At 35.9% G+C, this 22,221-nt stretch overlaps 2 protein-coding genes across 4 annotated transcripts; both read right to left on the bottom strand.

The window, feature by feature from the left end:
* Positions 1–1,488: 1,488 nt before the first annotated feature.
* Positions 1,489–12,045, bottom strand: cdc16 (cell division cycle 16 homolog (S. cerevisiae)). Its single transcript, XM_056232886.1, has 18 exons — positions 11,799–12,045; positions 11,266–11,320; positions 11,010–11,107; positions 10,708–10,746; positions 10,267–10,407; positions 8,524–8,683; positions 8,157–8,251; positions 7,739–7,872; positions 7,573–7,652; positions 7,436–7,485; positions 7,265–7,338; positions 6,435–6,560; positions 6,151–6,303; positions 6,009–6,072; positions 5,682–5,743; positions 2,209–2,344; positions 2,038–2,128; positions 1,489–1,957 (listed from the first exon to the last, which is right to left on the bottom strand). The coding sequence occupies exons 1-18, from the start codon at positions 11,958–11,960 to the stop codon at positions 1,713–1,715; spliced, it is 1,965 nt and encodes a 654-aa protein (XP_056088861.1). The 5' UTR covers positions 11,961–12,045; the 3' UTR covers positions 1,489–1,712.
* A 1,165-nt stretch (positions 12,046–13,210) lies between these two features.
* Positions 13,211–17,890, bottom strand: dcun1d2a (DCN1, defective in cullin neddylation 1, domain containing 2a). 3 transcript variants are annotated; one of them, XM_056232887.1, is made up of 7 exons: positions 17,779–17,890; positions 16,356–16,572; positions 15,208–15,376; positions 14,682–14,812; positions 14,499–14,581; positions 14,242–14,338; positions 13,211–14,078 (listed from the first exon to the last, which is right to left on the bottom strand). In XM_056232887.1, the coding sequence occupies exons 1-7, from the start codon at positions 17,779–17,781 to the stop codon at positions 13,999–14,001; spliced, it is 780 nt and encodes a 259-aa protein (XP_056088862.1). In that variant the 5' UTR covers positions 17,782–17,890; the 3' UTR covers positions 13,211–13,998. The 3 variants fall into 3 exon arrangements, 2 of the variants coding, with proteins under 2 accessions (XP_056088862.1, XP_056088863.1); XM_056232888.1 differs by lacking the exon at positions 17,779–17,890 and adding an exon at positions 16,791–16,895; XR_008803741.1 differs by having other exon boundaries at positions 14,051–14,078; positions 14,242–14,360.
* Positions 17,891–22,221: the final 4,331 nt, after the last annotated feature.

The following is a 22,221-nucleotide window of genomic DNA, read 5'->3' as shown; positions in this document are numbered from 1 at the left end:
AACCACAACTTTAATTTCCATCAAGAAGTGCATAAATGTTTGATCTTGTATTGACAATGCAAGAGTTGCGCACTCTGTAAAGTCTCCCCCAGCACATCCCAAAGACTTTCTGGACTCAGAGGTGCCAATTCATGTGTGAGAATGATTCTTCATGCTCTCGCCCAACCATTCTTTGGGTGTGATGCATCTTGGCTTTGTCATCCTGGAATACTGCCATGATGTGTCTTCCATGGTTGTTTAAGAAATGAAAAGCTACACACTCCATCAATTAGGGTTAGAACAACTGTTGCCAAACATATAACATGCTCGAAACCTAGCATCTTCCAAAATAATAATCACTGCAATAATGATCCAGTCATAGACTGCATATTTAAATCCAAACAGCAACTTTTTGTTTTGGCTGGGCAGTGTATACTGTATTTCTATTTATTTAGTATCATATTGTTATATTTACTACTGATCTGGTTGGACAATCTAACTCAGTTTTTTTTATAAAGTGTTACAAAAACTAATTTCCTTTCATGTAGAAAAAACAACATCATTAAAGTCCCTGTAAAGTCAAAATTAAGTATGTGTTCTGAGTTTGTCACACCACAGAAAAATTTGTTATTAGCCACCCAGCCAAATTTGAATGATAAAAAAGCCGCCAAGTAAATAAAATATGCTATCAAAATCTTAATGAGCAGTATTCTCTGCTCTCAAACGCTGGGGGCGTGTCCGCTGGCTGCGCTGAAACCACGCCCACTCGTGGGAAAGCTGCCGATGGTGCTCTCGGGACGGGAGGATGAAGGCCGAGGCGGGAGATAGTCGGTTCGGCCCCATTCACCAGTAACAGCGAATTATCAGTAAATCCCAGTTGTCTCTCCATCAAGGTGGCTCTTCACAAAATTAATACACCACTTCTTAATATGGTCGTTTTTCGGGAATTTAAATAAGGACACCGATCTTTTTTGTAAGTGATCGCACCCAGGTAATACGCATTTCCCCGACCCAGTAGCTACTACTAGCACACTGTAGGCTGTAGTAAGTAATAGTAGTACTACTCTAACAGATCGCGATTGAGAGGCGAACTGATGCCAGCCTGTGCTCCAGTGCGTCATCGAGCCACCGTTTTAGCCCCGCCCAAAACATCCTAAACACAGCAACGGTGAATAACTGTTTAACGGTATAACTCCACAATTCAGTACTTCACAGTTCACAGTCTTTGTAATGTGTTTTAGCAATACATTTCTAACATTTATAATGTGTTTAGATTTTTTTTTTTTTTTAGAATTGCCTTTACAGGGACAGAGAACATGCACAGATTTCCTTGCCTTCTGAACAGATACAGTTGAGAGAACTGATAAAAACAACATTTCAAAGTCATTTCCTTTGGCTGACTAATTTCAGTGTTTCAGATGCTAACGTGATTGGCATTGCAAAAACAATTTTGTGCAGCCTCATCCACAAAACAGACATTTAAATAGAGCACCAATGAGAATACCCAAATCTTTGTAAAAATATGGATGCAGGGTTTATTGATTGAATCATTAGAACCCATTTGCATTCACTTCTTTACATTTATTCATAGTAAAAAAAAATCCACAGGGGTCCAACACTGAGGACACGGCAGGGATGGTGGAGGGAGGAAGGGCGTGTCGTGTCCTTTTCAGAGTCACATTCTTTATCATCTCATGCTCAAAGTTCCTCTTTGACCCATTTACAAGTCTAAATCATGTGCTGGTATCAGACATGGACGTCTCCAGCATCATGTCGTTCTCATGCATGTCGCATTCTAAGAGGAAGCGCTGGAAAGCATCGGTTTGTTTGTCGGCGTTAAAAGATGGCGTTTCCAGGCACACGTTCACCTCTTCTACGGGTTGTGCTCTGCTCTCATTGCCCTCGGTAGAAGTGTTGAGCATCTTCATCAGTGCAGGCGTCCCAAGGGTCTTCCTCACCTTGTCTTTAATGTCAGTTCCTGCGAAACGAGATAAGCTTACGAGCTGCAAGGACACTTTGAATCTGCAAGTTTACAAAGCACATGGATGGTCGTCTTACCAATGTAAGCATCCGAATCGCTGATATACATCTCAATGCAGTGGCCCAGCATGGTTACGGAAAATGTGTCGTCCCTTTTAAGACCAAGTGCCTAAAGAAGGAGTTTACAACTCATAATTGATTGAAAAAACTGTTCAACAATACAGAATTATGTTTGTTATATATTCTCACAGTGTGAAAGTAGTCAATGGCGCTCTCGAAATCTCCCATGAGGCTGTGTACGTAACCGATGGCTGAGTAAGTAGAGGCATTCTGCGGGATGAGGACCAACGCTTGCCTGTGGTATTCAAGAGCCTGATCGTATTTCCTACACAAACAACATGAAAGCAATCACTGACCTGATTTTTGTCTACTGCATCAGATAAACTGATAAGCTCACTACAGAGGCAGTGAAAATTATTCTCAACCACTGTAATCAAGTTTAAACATTGCACTTCATTATTGAATGTTCTTCAGATATTTAGTATGGGAGGCTGGGACTAATTTGCAATTCTGTACAATAAATCTCTAGCAACTTCACAATAGATGATTGTTAAAGAAAACCAGTTGTGCATTTCCTGAATGAAAATACCCGATGAAGAACGTTGTTAAAGTTGGATGTATGCTTAGGTTTCAGGTTTTATTTCTGAAATGCTCAGTTCTGCTCAATATATGTCTCATTTTCGGATTTTGGCGATAAATTATTAAATACTTGGGAGAAAAAAACAACAAAAACAATTCAGTATTCAAATATTGCAATGGTGTCGTTACACTAGATTTGGAATTCTGAACATTCTATCAAAAAAATTGGGAAGTTTTCAAAATTAAATCGTTCAATCTTAAGTTTCTTATCTTAATAAAACATTTACAAAAAAATAGCACTAAAAATGATCTTTGAATGCAGTTCTGTTTTGACAGGGTATATGCAGGAATCTTGAAGTTAATTTTAATACCTTTTCAAGACTTTTTCAAGACCTTCTCAATATTTTTTAATACCTCACCGCCACTTCAAGCTGTAACCATTTACAGTGATACTTTTAACTTAACAGTTTTAGTTTGTGATAAAGACTATAGACCACTCTGATAAAAAAAAAAATCAAATAGGCTGGGATAGTAAATTAAAGCAAAGTTTATTAAAAAACAAAACAAAACTTTGCTCCACCCTCAACAACAATCATGCTGACATGTGCCTCAGTTCTTCGTTTTTAAAAAAATAAAAATCACTAAATTCACACACTTTTACGATGTTTTTGGGACTCAAACTGTTGGACAGCTAATTCAGAAAAAATTAGGGATCCACCGAAATGAAAATTCTTGGCCGAAACCGAAAACCGAAAAAGAGGAACCCAAGGCCGAAAAACCGAAAAACCGAAACACCGAAAGAAATTATGCCAATTATAAGTACCATTGCATTTATGGTTATGACTGTGTACAAACTTAATACTAAAATCAAGGCATTGCAATTGCATAAATTAACATTTTCAAAGAATAAATCAATTACAAATTATGCAAATATTTATTTAGCACAATGCACAGTATAAAATAAAATTCAAACTAAAATGTTTAACTTGACCCCACTCATGTGTACATTAAATAATAATCTGCTGGCCTGCAGAAAGGTTTTAAAATTAAATGTTCTCTCATAAAAACAAAGCCGAGCACGAACTTCTCATCACACCAGCACCCAGTTTGCATGTCTAAATTAGTTGATTACATTTTAAAAATGAGCATATACTAGCATAAAAAGCCATTTTAATGAACAAAGGTCCATGTTTAATACAAATGTACACGAAACTTAATGAAATATGTTTAGTGAAATTAGAAAATATTTAAGAGAGCGTTAATTTAGTACATATTCCTATACATATTTTGTTGTAATGTCACAAGTAATAATCTCAGGGTTTACTGGGTTTTACATGATTATTTTTGTATTGGTGGTGGTAGGCTACTAAAAAATAAACATTGTCACGTGTTTATCTTTCTTCTCACCGATTCCTGATGGTTAGAGGACAGTTACTTGAGTCGTCCCCTGTCGTTTCAAAGAATAGTACAACGGCGAGCGCGTCAAGTATAAACGCCTCGACCGTTTGGAGAGGTAACGTTACGCGCGCTGTCTGTGGAGACTCGCGCTGCAGAGGCAGGCGAAAGTATAAACAAGGCTTCCGTCTCCTCGCGGGTTCAGATATACTGAAATACGTCCACACCGCAGACATGTTGCTTCCATAGACAGTAAAAGGTTGCTTCAGACAAGCACGTGCAGGTCGCGGTTTCTGTTTGCGTCATCACAACATTTCGGCCGTATTGTTTCGGTGATAAAAGTCTTTCCGAAAATGCACTTTTGGGCTATTTTCGGTGGCCGAATATTCGGTGCATCCCTAGAAAAAATACTTTCAAAATTTAAGACTTTATAAAGCCGTGATAAGACTTTTTAATACTTTTTAAGGGTCTTAATTTTCCCAAAATTGATTTATCACCTTTTAATACTTTTCAAGACCCCGCGGATACCCTGTTTGAGCCGAATTCATCGCATAAGTTTGTAGTTAGGGTTTCAGGACAAATCACTATATCGATACAGTCCAAACAAACAAACAAACATAAAATAAATAATTAAACAGCCATTGAGAAATAAAGAATCATGAGTGGAATGATCTTCAAGTGTGAATTGCGAGCACTTTGTAATTGCGAGCACTTTGATATTCAGTGCGTGGACATGCATAATTCATTAAACACTAGAATGACAGAACAAAACAAGCACTCTATTAAAGTGGAAAAAACAAGATATACAACAGAGGAAGGAAGCAATCTGACCATGCCTCCCATTTCATGCTCTTCATTTAAATGCCACTCGAGACAATTTTAGAAACAGGCACTTTTAAGACACAATTATAGGTTAGTATAGTATAACGGTCCAGATCCCGCCTATTTTAACTGGGATATAATGAGGCACTTAAGCTGCAAAAATTGGCAATATGCATTGTCTTTATATACAATACCATCACTATTTTTTTTTTTTTTTTTAAATATTTTTGAAATAAGTATTTTATGCTCACCAAGGCTACATTTGTTTGATCAAGTAAAATAAATTATGTAAAACAATAATGAAAATAATTTAAAATGACTGTTTTCTATTTTAAAATGTAATTTATTCCTGTGATGGCAAAGCTTCACTGTCACATGATCCTTCAGAAATCATTCTAATATGGGTTATTTCACCCAAATTTTTTAATTCTGTCATAATTTACTCAGCTTCAAGTTGTTCCAAACCTGTATAAATCTCTTTTTTCTGCTAAACACAAAGAAAGATATTTTGAATATTCTGTGTAAACCATGATATTTTTTTCAGGATTCTTTGATGAATACAAAGTATATATATATATATATATATATATATATATATATATATATATATATATATATATATATATATATATATATAAAAAAAAAAAAGCATTTATTTGAAATTGAAATCTTTTGTAAAATTATAAAATGTCTTTACTGTCACTTCAACAGAATGTGTCCTTGCTGAATAAAATGATTTCTTTAAAAAAAATAAAAAATTCTTACTGACCCTTAAACATTTGAATGGTAGTTTTTTTTTTTTTTTAACTGGGGAAAAAACAACTAAAATTAAAATGTACTTTAAAATCAGAATTCTTTTAACTTACTTCAATTTTCGACACACATGACCCAAATTGTTTAAGAGTGGCTCCCATTTGTCGACTGTGACCTGGAGAGAAATAATTCATTACGACAGAACAATTTACAAGGGCATTTTTTCTAACCATGTACCATTAAACAATTTGTAAGTGAATACAAGAATCTTTGTATATTGGAAATTTGGTATTTTCATTGTTTCATGAGTTAACTGATACACCCAGGAACATAAAAGTACGTCATACTGAACAAGCTGAACTTCACTCCATCTATTCTGCTAAAAAAAAAAAAAAACAATTAGAAAAACAACTAGATCATAGAAGCAAGAGGGTGGTTACCTCATTTCCAATGGCTTTGATCTTGTCCATAGCATCTAGAAACAACTTCTCGGCTGTTTTATAACTGCAACAATGCAAAGCGCTCATCAGTAAAACCACTAACCACTGATGTATATAGTGTGATTTTTTTTTTATCACTTACTCTCCATTTTGGAAGGCAACCACAGCTACCTCATGTATGACAAAGGGGTCTTCAGGCGCGATGCTGAGGGCCTGGCTAAAGAAACGTTCTGCCAGCTTGGGGTTGTTAGTGAGTCCGTACTCCAGACCAATGTAAAGCATGGGCAGGTGACATCTGCTCAAACAGGAAGCCAGAAAGTTTTTTTTCTAGCCTAATGGCTTTACCAAACACACAAGTCATATAAGAGAGGCAAATATTCTTGTCCTAATTCATTTATTTGTCACAAGCACTGTAGGTCTACAAACCCTTTCATGAGCTGGGCAGCAGTGAAGTAAGCAGCCATGGCCTGATCGTGCTCGCTCTCCACAGCAAACGAGTGACCGTATGCTATCCATGCCGGTCCGTATGTGCGCTCCAGCGTGGTGGCTTTACTGTGGAAGGGAAATTTGATGTTAACCACAAGTTTCGTCGAAAGATCTGTCATCATTATGAAACCTTTCCCAGATTTACCACAAAAACATGTTTGCTGAAAATGACCTGGGGCTTGATTTCTGCAGTATATCAGCACTAAAAAGTTTTTCCGTTTATGTGATAGGGCAAAAGGTTACAATACTTAAATTCTAATTCACTCTTTTGCCATTTTTTCAAAGATATAAGTGACTTCCTGAGTAAGCAACGTATATTAGAAATCATTAAATGATCATTTCAGTAAGATTTTTCAAATGTTTTTGTGCTCATGCTCATCAATGCTGCATTTTTTTAAATCAGATATACAGTACAAAAAAGTAACACTTTGAAATAGTATTGCCATTTAAAATAACTTTTCTATATTTTAAAATGTAATTTACTCCTGTGATGCCAAAGCTGAATTTTCAGCATCATTACTCCAGTCTTCAGTGTCACATGATCCTTTAGAAATCATTCTAATATGCTGATTTGGTGTTTAAGAAAATTGTTTTGTGGAAACCATGATTTGTTTTTTAATTCTTTGATGTATAAAAAGTTTAAAACAAGAGCATTTATATATTTTTTTAACAAAACTCTTCATTTCTTTAAAAGGAAGAAAAAAAATCTTACTGACCCTAAACTTTGAACTGTAGTTAAAAGTCCACAAAGCAACTAAATCCAGTCATACCTGAGATACCGCCTTGCATGTTCGTTTTTATGCCCAACCATGAGGTAGTAACATCCGACAGCAAACCATGAAACCTTGGAGAGGTTCATAGAGAAATAACTGATAAGAAAACAAATCACATGAAACTTAACTGAAACTCATCTTCTGAAAGATAATTTCCTTGTTACTCACTGGATTGCTGGGATACAAATCCACCAGTTTATGAGACAGGTAAAACAACTCTAAAGAGACAACGTATGGTAATTGTTATGATTCCACATTCAAATTCGACACTTAAATTAAACCTAAAATCAATATTAATCTCATACCATTTGCTTTGCTTAGCTCAACGAGGGTTCCTATGTGCACTGGTAAACAGTTGGCATGAAATGGGTCTTTTACCATAACCCTTGAATGAAAAAACAAACATTAGATGAATTCAACCTTTCCCTAAATGTCAAACCGAACATTAGATACCGGTGTTTGCAGACTTACATTGATGTAAGAGAGTAGCACATTTTAAAGTCACAGTTGTAATAATGTCGCTCAGCGAGGGAGACGACAACATCCAAGTTGTCCTGGAGACCGTTGACTATATCTGGGACGACCATCTCGCTAGGTTTGTTATACTGAAAGAGAAGAGTTGCTGATTAGCTCTTCAGTGAGCACTTCAAACCCATTGACTGAATAAACAGGTACTTCAAATTCTCAGAGTAATTTGTGCATGTTCTTTTTTAAACTAAAGAATAACAAAACAAAAATCAATTAACAGCGTCTGATCCGTATGATGCTGTAAATGTTGTCCATTTCATATGTAAATCATAGCAAACCATCTGTGGTACACAAATATTTTACTTTTGTCCTGATATGAACTTATGTGAGTTTAAATAGATTAGAAAGGTGGCCCTCTCACCTTCTTTAATTTATTTTCAAAAAGGAAACGCAGCAATTCCACTTCCTCTTCTGTACACTGTTGACTTAAGGGCAGAGAATCCAAGAAATCTTTTTCTACAACAAGATAACATTTTATTAATTTGAAAGCATTTTTTCATTTTATCCACGGTGACTTTCAAGTGCAGAAAAAGAGGACATTATGGCTATAGGTCAGAAAACAAAACACTAAATAAAAAATGTAAAGGCATCATATCTTTCTTATGATTTTATACAATCATTTTTGTTTGGTCCACTTACAATGTTAGTTAAGCTTTAAGTGACTTTACTTACAAACAGGGACTAAAGATTTTCAAACATTGCATGTACATATGAATAGTTTCTCTCACCCTCTTGGGCGGTCAACATGTGATGGGACGTCAAAAGGTCAAAGGCTTCAAAGCAGTAGACGTCCAGTTTCAAGGCCTCTTTGTAGCTAGACGTGGCTAGGGGTCTGTTGTCCATGGCATCATAGATCTTCCCCCGCAGGAGACAGATGGAACTATTGATCTGAGAGAAAAGGCCACAGGGAGTAAAAGATCCAGTCAACCTAGGGGTGGGCGATATCTCGATATTTAAAATATATCGAGATATTTTTTAAACACGATATGGATTTTGACATATCGTATATATCGATATATTGTTTATATTTAATCCTGATTTCGCCACTTTGCTTGTTTGCCTTCTCTGTGCTGTGCTCGCCCCCGCCTCCTTGCTTTTGTTCCCCCTCACCTCGCGTGTTGTCTCATTCAACAATTGTCTCATCCGCAACCAGCCCGGAGGCTACAGAACTCCGAGTGTGTCTGCGCGCGAGCGACAGAGCACGAGAGAAACCGAGTGTGAGCATTAATTGCATTAGTAAATTGGTAGCCTACATACTACAATATATAATTACTATATAAGAGGCATGGAAGTTCGATTAATGGACTCCAGTAATCAGAAGGCTACTACAAACGTCTTGTATATTGCAGGGCTCGAATTTCGGCGCGGGTATTGCGCATAATTCTAATCATTCCCGCAGGTCTCCCATTTATAATGCGGGAAATTCCCGCAATCGTAATCCACACAGATTATAAAATCAAATCATTCTTTTAACAACTATCTGCCAGACGCAATTTCACAAACAGCGTGAGTGTTCAGCGGTGCCGCTTCTTTCTCGTCTCTCATAATGTGTTGTGCAAGGCAAGCATCAAGAGCTGCGGCGATAATACACACTCGCGTTTAGGAGTCGGGACATGATGGATATTCACTCGCACAATCGGGCCAGCAGTGCATCGTGACTGAAGTTTACCATTTGCACGTCTTTTTAAGTCTTACCAGTTTAAACATTCAAGCGATTTTAAACTAATCTCGCGCGCTCTCTGAGAGATTATTTTCTATGCGCACATTCATAGAAAATCCGCCTTAAGAACAGCTGGCCAGTAACAAAAGTTATTTTTCGCGGATTATATTGCTTTAACACGCAAAATTGTCAATTTCGGTCGTCGTGAGTATACTCTAAACATAGTCGGTTTTGTCTTTAATAAGCATAAAACGCATGCCAGTAGGCTATAATGAACACAGGATCCGTGCACTAAGTTACCTCTTAAAGTGACGGCAGCCATATGTGTGTCATTCATTTTGTTGTCAATACAACAAAAGATAGCTTTAAGTTAAAGGAATCAGGATTAATAACCTATGTATTTAATTTATTCAGGACTAAAATACTACTCAGTGTTATTTTCCATTTGATTACTTTATTCAGTTTCTGTATATGAATCACGTGATTAATAATGATGACGAAATTCAGGCCCTGTGTTTAATTTTTCTCATTTGGTTACATTCTGTTATGGAAAATTAATTTTCAATTGATTGTAGGCCTATATTTTGAGTTGTATTCACATCCATTTTCCTGTAAAGATATCGAGATATATATCGAATATCGAGATATAGCAAAATATATCGAGATATATTTTTTGCTCCATATCGCCCAGCCCTAAGTCAACCTCTTATGCCATTCAAATACCAAGTTTGTTTCTAAACTCAGAATAAAACATAATAAACACAATCAATGACAAGAAAAAAACCCCCAACAAATAAGGAGTTAGACTCACTGAGGCAGGAGACATTTCCCATTCCTTTACGGTTTCCCTTGAGCCATTATCCTCCTTTACATTCTTGTCTAATAATCTTTTACTGGCTGCTTCCTCCATGTCCAGTATGTCTAGAGCTTGTTGATATTCTTTGGCGGCATACTGCAGATAATAACAACAACAACAATAAAGTACAAATCATTGATTATTTCCTTATTTAAGTTTTAGGAAATATTTGGTCTGTTAGCCATAAAATTACACAAATGCCCACCCCTTGCATGTTCGTTTATCAAATATTTTGGCAAATCTGATCATGCTTTCAGCTACCAATAAATATAGTACTATTTCCTATATTAACATTTATCATGTAAAATCCATTCTACAAATTGTCCATCAAAAATAACAATATATTGTATCATGTCTAAAATAAATCAAATTTGTGGCATTAATGTAAATACTCACGTGACATCTTGCAGCTAGATACTGACAGGCCCCATACAACTGAAAAAAAAGAAAAAAAGTCTGTCATAAATAACAAGAATTGAATACTTCTTCATTAATTCCCTTGAACATTAGCTGATTTGTTTGCTCCATTCTATTGCATTAATGCACTTCAAACATTTCAGTAATATAGGCTGCATTTGTGTAAACTATTTTACTGGGTTACGTGTTTGAAAGACCACAACTTGGAGAACTAAGAATATCTGATACTATTGAAATGACTTCTTTCTTTACCCCCCCCCCCAAAAAACAATAGCTCTTACCTTGTCAAGTTTGCGAGATCTGAGCGCATGAGAGGCTCTGTGATACTGTGCTGTCAAATAAAGGCACTGCGCTAACCAATAAATATCTTGAGGATCCTCTATAAGAGATTAAAGAGTCTGTGATTAATCCAATAGACAGTAAAGAGTCAAGCTAAATGAATTAAAACAAAATATGCATTTTATCTTAGAATTATCTACATTAACAACTGCTATTTGACAGTATACATACTGTGTTCAGGAGGATGAAGACACTTACCATGTGATAAGGATGATACTTTGTCAGCCCAGAACAGAGCACTTTGATACTGTTGCTATAAAATAGATCATGTAAAAACAACAGAGGGAAACTACATTTAATTCATATTTTGAGAATTTCACTATTGAGGTAAAATTGGACTTTTATTCAGAAATCAACATATAGATGAAATCCTTTTGTCACATTAGTGCAGTTTGACGTGCACAAGCCCTCATAGATGTTATATTGCGTATCTCCTGAGAATAAAATAGCCCAAAACAACATGATGTCATATCTATTATTAACCAATACTTTTGTTATTTAAATGTCATTTAAGAAGCTTTCAAACCTGGTAGCATGAAAGTCATCTGGGTAGCTTCGTAAATACACAAATTATTGCCCAATTCAGTGTACTAACCATACCTTTCTTTTTCTATAATATTCCGATAACGTAATGTCATATGATCAGCTTCATACAATCATAAATTAATCAAATCTAATTTGCTGAGTAAATTAAAGCTAGTGTTCATGCTAAATATACTGCCTCTACTTACCTGATCAATGTAGTGTCTCACTCTTTTACGAAGCCTGTCTAGATTCATTGTGATTGTACTGTTTGTCAAATACAAAAAACTGTCATTCTTGTCAAATGGAATAGATAGAAAATGAGTTTGTAAGACTGATCCTCTGTATAGATTGAAGCCCGCGGTTAGCATAAAACGTGTGTTACATTGATCCCACTCCGTCGAGAAACACAGATTTTGTGAAGTTCCGTCATTTTTAAATATTTGTATATGGACTGAAAGTAACAACGCAACAAAAAATACAGATTTCAGTGAAAATATTTTTTTTTACAGACTGAGAATATAACATACACATAAACACAAATAATAAAAATACAGCAATACATAAATACACAAGCGCTTAAAACGTCAAACGTAAAGCTTCTTTGGGTTATAAACACACTGCCGCTCTCTTGTGGTACACAGGGAAATCGCATTGCACAAGTCCATTTCCGCCATTAAAGGACCAAAATAAAAATTCTGTCATCATTTAATCACCCTCATGCTGTCCCAGATCCACAAGGCTTTCTTTCTTCTGTGCAACACAAATATTTAGATTTTCAGGGAAAATAGTAGCCTTAAATCTAGTGTTCCTCAGAAGAAAGTCATCAGCTACATAAACATACTGTTTTAAATAGCCTAAATTAAGTGAAATAATCAGTTATTTTGAAATATACTTCAATTTTAACTCTTCAATCCACTAAATCCGCTAAAACAAAAGATCTGCCTGTGAAACTCTGAGATTAATTAAAGGATTAAAAAAGCTACAAAAAGTTATATTATTAGCAAAGCTCTTTATATCCCTACACACATTAAGTTCATTGTGGATGGAAGTTCAACAGAATGGATGAAAGAAGCATGAGCAATACACAAAAACAGGGAAGATGTCATACGGGTGACCAAGAGGCCAGATACAGTACTGAAAGCGTTGCAGAGCATTTTGTCTGACATCAATATTTTCAACACTGCAGATTTGGCACTCTCTTTGGTGAGAAGGAAACCACTTCTGAAAAAGATGAACATTATAGCATGCCTGTTTTTTGCTAGAAGCCATGTGACAAACCTGAAAGCTCTTAGGAGAAAATTGTGGTCTACACTAAAATTAACCTCAATGTCCTGAATGTTTGGTGCAAACCAAATACAACCCAAATGCAGTTATCCCTACCATCATGTTCTTGGGTTGCTTTGCAGCAGGATGAATTGCAAAACAGTTTGAAGCATTGTGATTTATGAAGTGAGATATTAATATTCTGGAATGATTATTTTGATTCATAAGTGTGTTGAATTTGTGATACTGATGGGAGAATGTTTCAAAGTGAAGGCTAGCAAAGCCTCTTGTTGTCAAAGGCTATTATATGAGTCCTGTTAAAGAATAACAGGGTTGTTGTAGATTGAGAAGAAAGTAAAGGGCAATAATTTATTTCTTAACATAAATCTGGTAAACAAAAAAGGTGTAACACTGAACCGCGTTGTTACAAGTTCCGCAACAGGGCAGATGACACGTTTGACCTAAAATCACACAAGAACATGGTATGGAGGCATCTTTTTTAGACCACGCTTTTCTTTCATATGTCTCGTATTTCATATAATAAAACATTACTGATAATACATTTCTCTCTGTACATACTGCCGCAGTAGATACAGTATTTTACAACTGTAACAATAGTGCTGGTGTTGCGAGCTGCATGCTGTGCTGCCCATGAACGCCTGGCTTAAAATGCCGACATGATCAGCATCAAGTCCTGCATGAGATACACACCCAGACAGATGGGTACATAATCTAAAACAAAACTGGAGAGACTATTCCATAATTCAGACTGTAAGGAGTGGGTACGCAATGAAGACTCTGCCCTATAGAGTGACACTGATTGCTATGGAGATGAGGTACTAGGTTCAAAGATATCCACCCAAAATCTCCAAGGGTTTCGGGCTAGAAATGAGTAGCCAGTGCAAATATAGCTGGCCATGTGCATTTGATGGCTCTATCAGAAATCTTGAGTCTCGTGCTCTTGTCCTTCCCGTGTGGTGTGTGGAAGTCTGAGACGTATTTTCCATCCTGTTTTCCGTTTGCAAAGCTTGTCGGGTTCAAGTGTTTCTCTTAGTTCTCTCTTATAATGCTTACAAGTCTTTAAAAAAACTACAAAGTCAATGAGGCGACCAAGGTGCGAGTTCTCGCCCGATGGTAGCATTACTATACAGTTTTGCGTTTTGATCCTGTCACGATTGGCCGAGCATATTCCACAAAGTCATCAATGAGAACAGGCCATGCTCCTGAAACAAAACAGGAGGTCACGTGATTAAAATCCATCATAATCCATGAATAAAGGCAGCCAATTTACAGTAGAACTTCAAAAATACTAAAACCAACCACTAAAAATTCAGTCAGCAGCATATTAGCTCACAAAATACAACAAAAATGAATGATGTGTCTCACCTTCTTCATCATAGTTTGACATGTCATCTGCAATCATGTTGCCGAAATCCAGAAGCAAGTTCCACGTGTCTTTGGGAATTGATCGTTTATGATGCTCCTGCGCAAAATAAGGGCAGAGACTAGAGAAGCATCTAAATTAATTGCTAAAGGAAATTATTCCACTATGTGGTTAATGTGTTGCGTAGCAGCCAGAAAGCCCATTTTAATTTGTATTGAGTGCTAAAGAGGGTCAAAAGTCCAATGCTGCTATGACTTACCAATAAAAATCTGTTCCAGAGGTCTAGGAACTTAAAACGTCCAGCCAGAACCAGGTTCCAATATGCTACTGCCATCTCTAAATCTGTAATGGAAAAAGACAGTTAAACCAATAATATAGACAACTGTTTATTCAGACTGAAGAGACAAAAATGCAGAAAGAAAAAATATTAAGGTGCCATTACCTAAACCTTTTTGTCCAGGATTCTTGGCAAAATTGAAGGTGAACTGGTAAAAATCTTTAAACTTTCCGCTGTCTTTCAGATCCTGTTCTAATCGGGGCAGAAGAGCTCGAAGTTTCTCTGGACTGTCACAGCTGAAGAAGAAATTAAACGTTTAGGTTCATCATTAGTCAGTCTAATCACTGGCTCATATACATGTCATTCATTCATACACAAAGATGTATACTAAACTTGCTGTTAGCGATTTAAACCTGACTTCCATTCTGACAATTTCAACTACAGCTTCACTTAGCAAATCCAAACATGCAAAATCATTTGAGAGACATCAAACATTTCAATTGGGACCATTCTTCTGTGGCTATTAGAGCCGAGGACTGTCACAGAAACTATTTCAGTGATTCTGTCAGGTGGTAGGACATTTTATGTGTAATATTCCAAAACCTCTCATTATTACAGAATGATAATGCTGCCACACAACCCAAATATTGTCAAAATAATGACTTAATAAATTAATGATTTCATAGCCCACCCCAGTTCTGTCATTCCATCAATGAACTCTTTTTTGCTGAATTCACACTGTGTTGCTGCACGGAATTTCCATGCCACAACCAGAACACTGATGCTCGCTGGATCCAAATTGAGGTCATCACAGAACTGTTGAATTCCATCAATCCCAATCTTATTCTCATCCTGGGGATCTGAGGGAGAATAAAAAACATCTAGCTCACTTAAAAAATAATGTTAGTTCAGCAAAACAAACATTTTTGTGAGGAATTCAACATTTAAAGGTGCACAGAGAAAGTTTTTCTTTAGGTTTTGCTGGCTCTTCTTCATCCCAGTGGTTTTGGGCTTTATAATAACACATGAATGCATGAAGTTTGTTTATGAAGGTCCAGACATTTTTTTCTTCGCTCTGTGGTGTGTGCGACCTCGACCTGCAGGTCTTGTTTCATTGCTCTAACAGGAACGGCTTGTTTAGACATTTTGTTTTTCCACTCAAACATACATTTTATTCTAAGTTTTATTCTATTACATTTTTGTTTGGTTAAAGTTGCAACAACAGATCTTTTCTTCCATATTGTGACGTACATCCGAGTGAAAAGGATTATCGGGGAAAAAAAGTGTGGTGGGGACTTGGTTTTGAATGTAAGTTTACAGTCGACTGTAAGAGCCGGGGGTTTATGAGGACGAAATGATTCGAGAAGCCTGCCATATATCACCAGAAAAAAATTCACCAGAAAAGATATGACATTTTGAAAATAAAAGAAAAAAAAACATAACCATGGATGAATTTTTCACAATAAGATCATTAAGATGCACTTAGAAAATATATAGGGTGTATTTCTATTTCATGCTGACTTTAAGCACTGGATAAGAACTATATAAAGTAAAGTTGTTGTTTTTATTATTAGTAACTCAGTGGAACTGCATGACACAGCTGGTCGCGTGATCTCAAAATGACAGCCCCCATGAGGGTGTAACCCACTCTGTGTAGAAAACTAAAATAGCTTTACATTTAAATCATAGTAAAAAGTAATAGATATTTTTTTTTTAAATATCCATATCTTTATGGGTAAGCCTTATTTAACGAGTAAAAACAATCACCTTTAAGCATGCAATGGTACTCTCAGGCACAGAACAGAAGGCATAATAAATATCAGAATTAGAAAAACTCACCTTTATATCGATTGTAAAGCTGCTCCAGCTTTTTTCGGTCCACCGAGCTTTTCATGGATTCCTTGTGGTACAAATCTGGGTTCTGAAAGTAGTTGTCGGTGGCCACCTCTAGTTTCCAGTCATTTTGAGTGAGGCAGTATACGGCGGTCTTCTCCCCGGCTTGAGTGAAGGACATGAACTGCCGTACCTTGTCCTTTTGGGAGGATTTTAGCTTATGCTGTGTGGACACAAAAGATATGCCCTCAGACATGAACTCAGACAGACGGAGGAATACACTCAGCAGTGTGTACAAACAGAAAGAGACACAAACAAACATACAGAGAGAAAAAATTGCAAACATTCAGGCACAAGACTAAAGCTGACAACTGGAACAACCGTAAACAAAGCGTTGAGCAAACGTCCAGACCAATGTGTCAATACAAAAGGACATTCTACCGGTTATAGCAACTTCGTCTGAAGCACCAAGCATGTGAGGACCTGTGACAGGCCACTTGCTCTTGGCATGTAATATGAGATGGCAAGCTCAGGGCGGCCAGTGCAAAACAACCAGGTTACCCCACAGTTATTTCCATCGATGCACAGTAAGCTGTTTTTACTCTAGTTCTTTAAACAAGTTCAAAAGAACCATTTTGACCAGGCCATCACAAGACATAGAACCAGAACACATTGTGCAAAAAGTTCGATAGCCCACTCAAGATTACAATCTGGTAACTAACCAGGCTACTATTGAGGGCTGGGTTAAAAAGGCAGGGCTAAAAGACTGACGTTTGAAATTTCATGGACTTGGTATGGATGACACTTAACCTCCCTGTTCTGCTGACATTTACTGCCTGGTTGTTTGGGGTCCCAGAGGCCCCTATTGTATATGTGTGAAATAATAGTAGACATATCAATATCAGTGCGGGTTTTTAACTTGGGGTTTCAATGACACCATAACAGATGCTTTGTTTTGAATGTAAAACAATGAAAACGTGTCATCAAAGTAAAATCTTGTTTAGAATCAGATCGCATGCATTTAGGAAAAGTCATGACGGTTAACCTGTTCAATGTTAGGTTCGATTTTGATGTATTAAAAAGGGGCTTGGGGTCTCTAAAACCCTCAACAGAACATCAGGGTTAACAGCATGCATGTCTGGCTAAAGCACAGAATAATATTCATTCTCGTATGCTTTATGCATTACACAGGATATGATTCCAGAACACCTAAGCGGAAAGGTACACGCTGAACTCCCTAAATATCAACAACTGACCTTCCTGCACATACAAAACATAACGTTAGACACAATTATTATGAGCATTCTCGGTGCGACACGCGCAGACAACGATTGGTACAAGGTGTGGAATATCTACGTTTGCCAGATCTTCTCCGTCGAACACAGAAGCATAAAACGAAAGATATATTTTTAAATTCTATGTCACCTACCATTTTATCACCCGCTGTTTGACCAAATTGATACCCAATGCTCCCATGTAGGACTGCGCATGCGTGTAGGCATCAAGGGAATGCGCTAGAACTCCAACGAGTCTGCGCGGTGAAACAGTGAAGTATTGGGAGTTGTAGTTTGTTTAAACCTGAGTTCAGTAGTTCCTTCTGTCTATGATTATACATTTTCAACTAGTGTTGGTATTGTATTGTATTGGTATTGGTATTGTAGTATTCTACTATTTCTTACTATTTCCTTCTACTATTGATAGTTCATAGGCTACTTTTTTTAATAAGTGAAAGGCCTTTTAGTATAATTCTAAAAATCTTTAATGATTTGTATGAAGTAAACAAATAACAACTTTTATATTTTTAGTAGCCTTATATTGCAAGATGGACATTCACTTCATGTTAATTCAACATGTTAATTCAACATTCATGTTAAAATGTGTGTGTCAAATATGATACAAGGCTTTTGAGGAATTTTCTCAATCATCATTGTCACTGCATTATATTTCCCCCACAGAGCTTTGGTAATGAAACTAAGCATTTGAATATCGTCTTAAATAACATTATGGTGAGTTAGTGATAAGCGAGATTTATATGCATTTTATATAAGTTGTCTGATACCGTTATAAAAATCTCGTTGATTTATCTTCAATCTTACCTTTTTGCCATAATAATACAACAACAGAACCATTTTTCCTCCTTGAGTGTGAGCTCCAAATTCTAAATGTATCATATGGGCCATCAAAAAAAATACAAAACATAAAACACATTTGCTTACTTTTATTTAGATTTTGTCTAAATGATTTGATGTTCTAAAAACAAATGTATTAGGCCTATTATTCGGACAATTATTTCATATGTCTGGCTTTACAGAGTTAAACAAACTAGCCTGGGGGGATTAATTAATGTAAAATCTAATAAAGATCATATGGGAAAATTCTGAATGTTATAATACTATTACTGTCATCTCTCAGTAGCACAATCTGCAGACTCTGCCAGCATAATCTAACATGGTTATGACCTACTTTCGAGCATGTTCAGCTGACCAGTGCAGTATGGCTAAACCTTTGAGTGGATAACATAACAGCGTTGGTTGTTTAGTGTGTACAGAGCAAAACAGACTGATTTGAACGTATTATAATAATACAAAATAATCATTTGTTACATTTGCACTTTTCTTAGCATTCAAAGCGGTTTATTGAAGGGGGGGGGGGGGGGGGGGGGGGGGGGGATCTCCTCAACCCCCATGTGGATGACATTGTGTTTAAAGTACTATTTGTTATATTTATTCAGGTCTGTTCATTTTTCATTTATGTTGAGTGTCATATTACCTGCTGCTCAAAGTGTTTCAGTAACTCTTAACCCTCTGGGGTCCTTCATTTCAGGGTCACACTCAGGGTCTTCGGGACCAAATGGTCCGGAAGGGTTTGATTCATATTTATTAAAAGAAAATCACATATATTTTTTTTTACTTGTTTTTTATAAAAAAAATTATTTTATTTTTTGGTGTTTTGAGAAAATTTTATGATTTATAATTAATATTTATGCAATAATTATGACCCATTTTTCCCCATTGAATATAATATAATTTTTTTATAAATATGTATTTTTTTTTTTTTTTTTTTTAAAGCTGTATTTCATTTTAGAGTCAAGCCTAGGCCTCATGAAAACAATTTTTGAAATGAGATGGATGCCATCTGCTGGACACACTGAGCATTTTTATCACGCAATAGCACATTTTTACCACTAGTGGATTTACAGCTCTCTGTAGAAAGGGTTCAAAATTCTTGTGAGTTTTGCACATCTTTGACAATGTTTTTCAGGTTGTTGATTTTAAAATATAATAACAGATTCTCAAAGACTATTTTTTGTCTTTTTTTTGTTTGTTTGTTTGGTTTAAATGGTAATTTGAACTGCCAGTTTTACTTTATAATACAGTCAAACCTGAACATTGCATTAGAAAGAGAACAAATGGAAAGCATTTTGTTACCCAATGTTTAATTCTAACTTAATTCTAACTTATTTGATTCATTGATTTGATTTCACATATTTTCACAATTCTCTGTTACAGTTTCACATTACCCTATGTCTGTTTGTGTGTGTGAGTTTGTCTATTTTACAACCTTGATGGCTTACAGACTCATGCTTTCATTGCTGTGCACTTTATGTCTTACATTGATGAATAATTGCTTTTATTTCAGACATTTCCCAAAATTAGCTTTCATTTGTGTGTGTGTGTGAGTGTGTGTGTGTATGTGTGTGTGTCTGTTTTGCACTCTTGATGTTTTAGAGATTCACCCCTTCACTGTTGAGTCCTTTTTTTCTGCATCCTGGCTGATTTGTAGATTGTATGCAAAAAAAAAAAACTGACAATTTCCCATTCATTTCCTATGGGGGTCATTTTTGACCAAAGAGCAGAAGTGTGACGACCACTTAGCATGCTTGGATCATGACCTCAGTATTTTTTGTTTGTTCACATACCTAATACCATAAAAGTCACCTAGTTTCGTAACATTCCGATGAAGCTGTGATTTTTAAAAATTCAAAACATATTTATGTAATCTGAATTTATTAGTGTGTTTGTGTATAAAAGTGTGTGTGTGTGTGTGTGGATGTGTCTGTTTTGCACTCTTGATGTTTTATAGATTCACCCCTTCACTGTTGTGTGCTTTTTTTCTGGATCGTGGCTGATTTGTTGATTGTACGCACAAAACAACTCTGTATTGTCACATTTTTGTCAATTTCCCATTCATTTCCTATGGCGGGTCCATTTGGACCCGAAGACCCTGAGTGTGACCATTTTTTTTACAACCACTTAGACTATTCAAATCCTGTCCCCAATTTTTTTGGGTGTTCATATACCAAGTACCAACAAAGTCACCAAATTTCGGACCATTCCGATCAAGCTATGATTTTACACATTTTTTTATTTAAATTCTTCGGGTCCATTTGGTCCGAAGTACCCCAGAGGGTTAATAAACAGACACAGCATGTTGCAAGAGGAAGACCTTCTCTGATTTACATGTGCAGTTATTTGTGAACACAAACAGTGTTTAAAGTCAGGTATGAACACATTGTTATTCATTGTTGCAATAAAGGTTGAATTATGTTTGATATATGTCTCATTTATTGGATGGATATTTTAAAAAATATATAACAAAATTGTATTTATGTTTGGCCTATATTCTCAAAGGTAGCAAATCCACCTTCATAAATGTACAGTATTTAACCTAGATAATTTCTTCAAATATGCCCACCCAGAGAATGATAGTGACATGAAAATGGTGACACCCTTTTTTGAACTCATCTCCATTTAGTTATCTGTATAAAACATACTGTAGAGTCCTGTCTGTGGGGGCAGCATGAATACAGATAAACAGGTCACAGAGCCTGAAACCAAAAACAACCTTATATCACATTAATTACAGTCATTTTACAGTCTGATTTATACTTTCAAAATATTGACATCTTTTTACGTAACACCACACGCCTCCATTATGGATTTTAGAAAAGACCTAAAGTGGTGCAAAATATTTAAGTACTTCAAATTATAATATTTTGCAGAATTTGTACTTAGAGTTCTGTTAAACCAAATGCTTGTACTTTTACTCAATTACACTTACAAGGACAAAGTACTTTTTCTTTTACTCCATTACATACATGTCATATGAATTCAGGACTTTACTTAATGATTTAAAAAATTAAAAGTAGTATTTTTTTCTACTTTATCCTATAATGTGACTAACAAGCCAATCCACCATGCTCACATAAGTTTAACTTTCCTTTTATTTAAACAGCCAGTGGAATTTTTATTATTGAGTTCATTGAGGACAAAAATACTAAAATGAGAACATCGCTGTCTCTTGTTAAAAGTCAATTTAGAAAGTTAAGTAAATTGTTTACTTTTACTTTAAAATTCTTAAATACACATAATGTGGATCCGTTTTACTTTTAAATTAGCCTACTTTTTATTTTATTTTTGGCTGGGTACTTATACTTTAATACTATACTAATTTAATAAAACGTTTGATAAATTATCTTTACTTTGAGGCCTACAATTTGAGGACTCGGTACATTTTACACCTCTACCTAATAATGATAAAAAAAATCAATAGGATAGCATTTATGTAATGGGTACTAATGCAAATGTATCGTTAGAAAGTGATATGAAAGTGGTAATTAAACTTGGAAATACTGATAACAGCTATTATCATAGTCTTTGACTGTTTTGAGCAAAATTTATACGATACTTAATAGGTATTAACCTTTTTATTCGTGAATTTCTTTTTAATATTTACATGTATTCCTGCGCACGCTCCGCCTTCAGACGTAGTGGGTGGGGTCCAGTGAAATGAACCAATAAGAAAATTCTAACTCGGGTACTGTCTGGTACTGTAGAGCTTTGCCCAATCAGAATTCCATGTGGGCGTGCCT

The sequence above is a fragment of the Rhinichthys klamathensis genome, unplaced genomic scaffold, assembly GCF_029890125.1.
Source record: "Rhinichthys klamathensis goyatoka isolate OS25496 unplaced genomic scaffold, OSU_Roscu_1.1 h1tg000358l_1, whole genome shotgun sequence".
NCBI classification, from domain to species: domain Eukaryota; kingdom Metazoa; phylum Chordata; class Actinopteri; order Cypriniformes; family Leuciscidae; genus Rhinichthys; species Rhinichthys klamathensis.
Note: the sequence above shows the minus strand (reverse complement) of the source record. Positions and strands in the feature narration are given on the sequence as shown.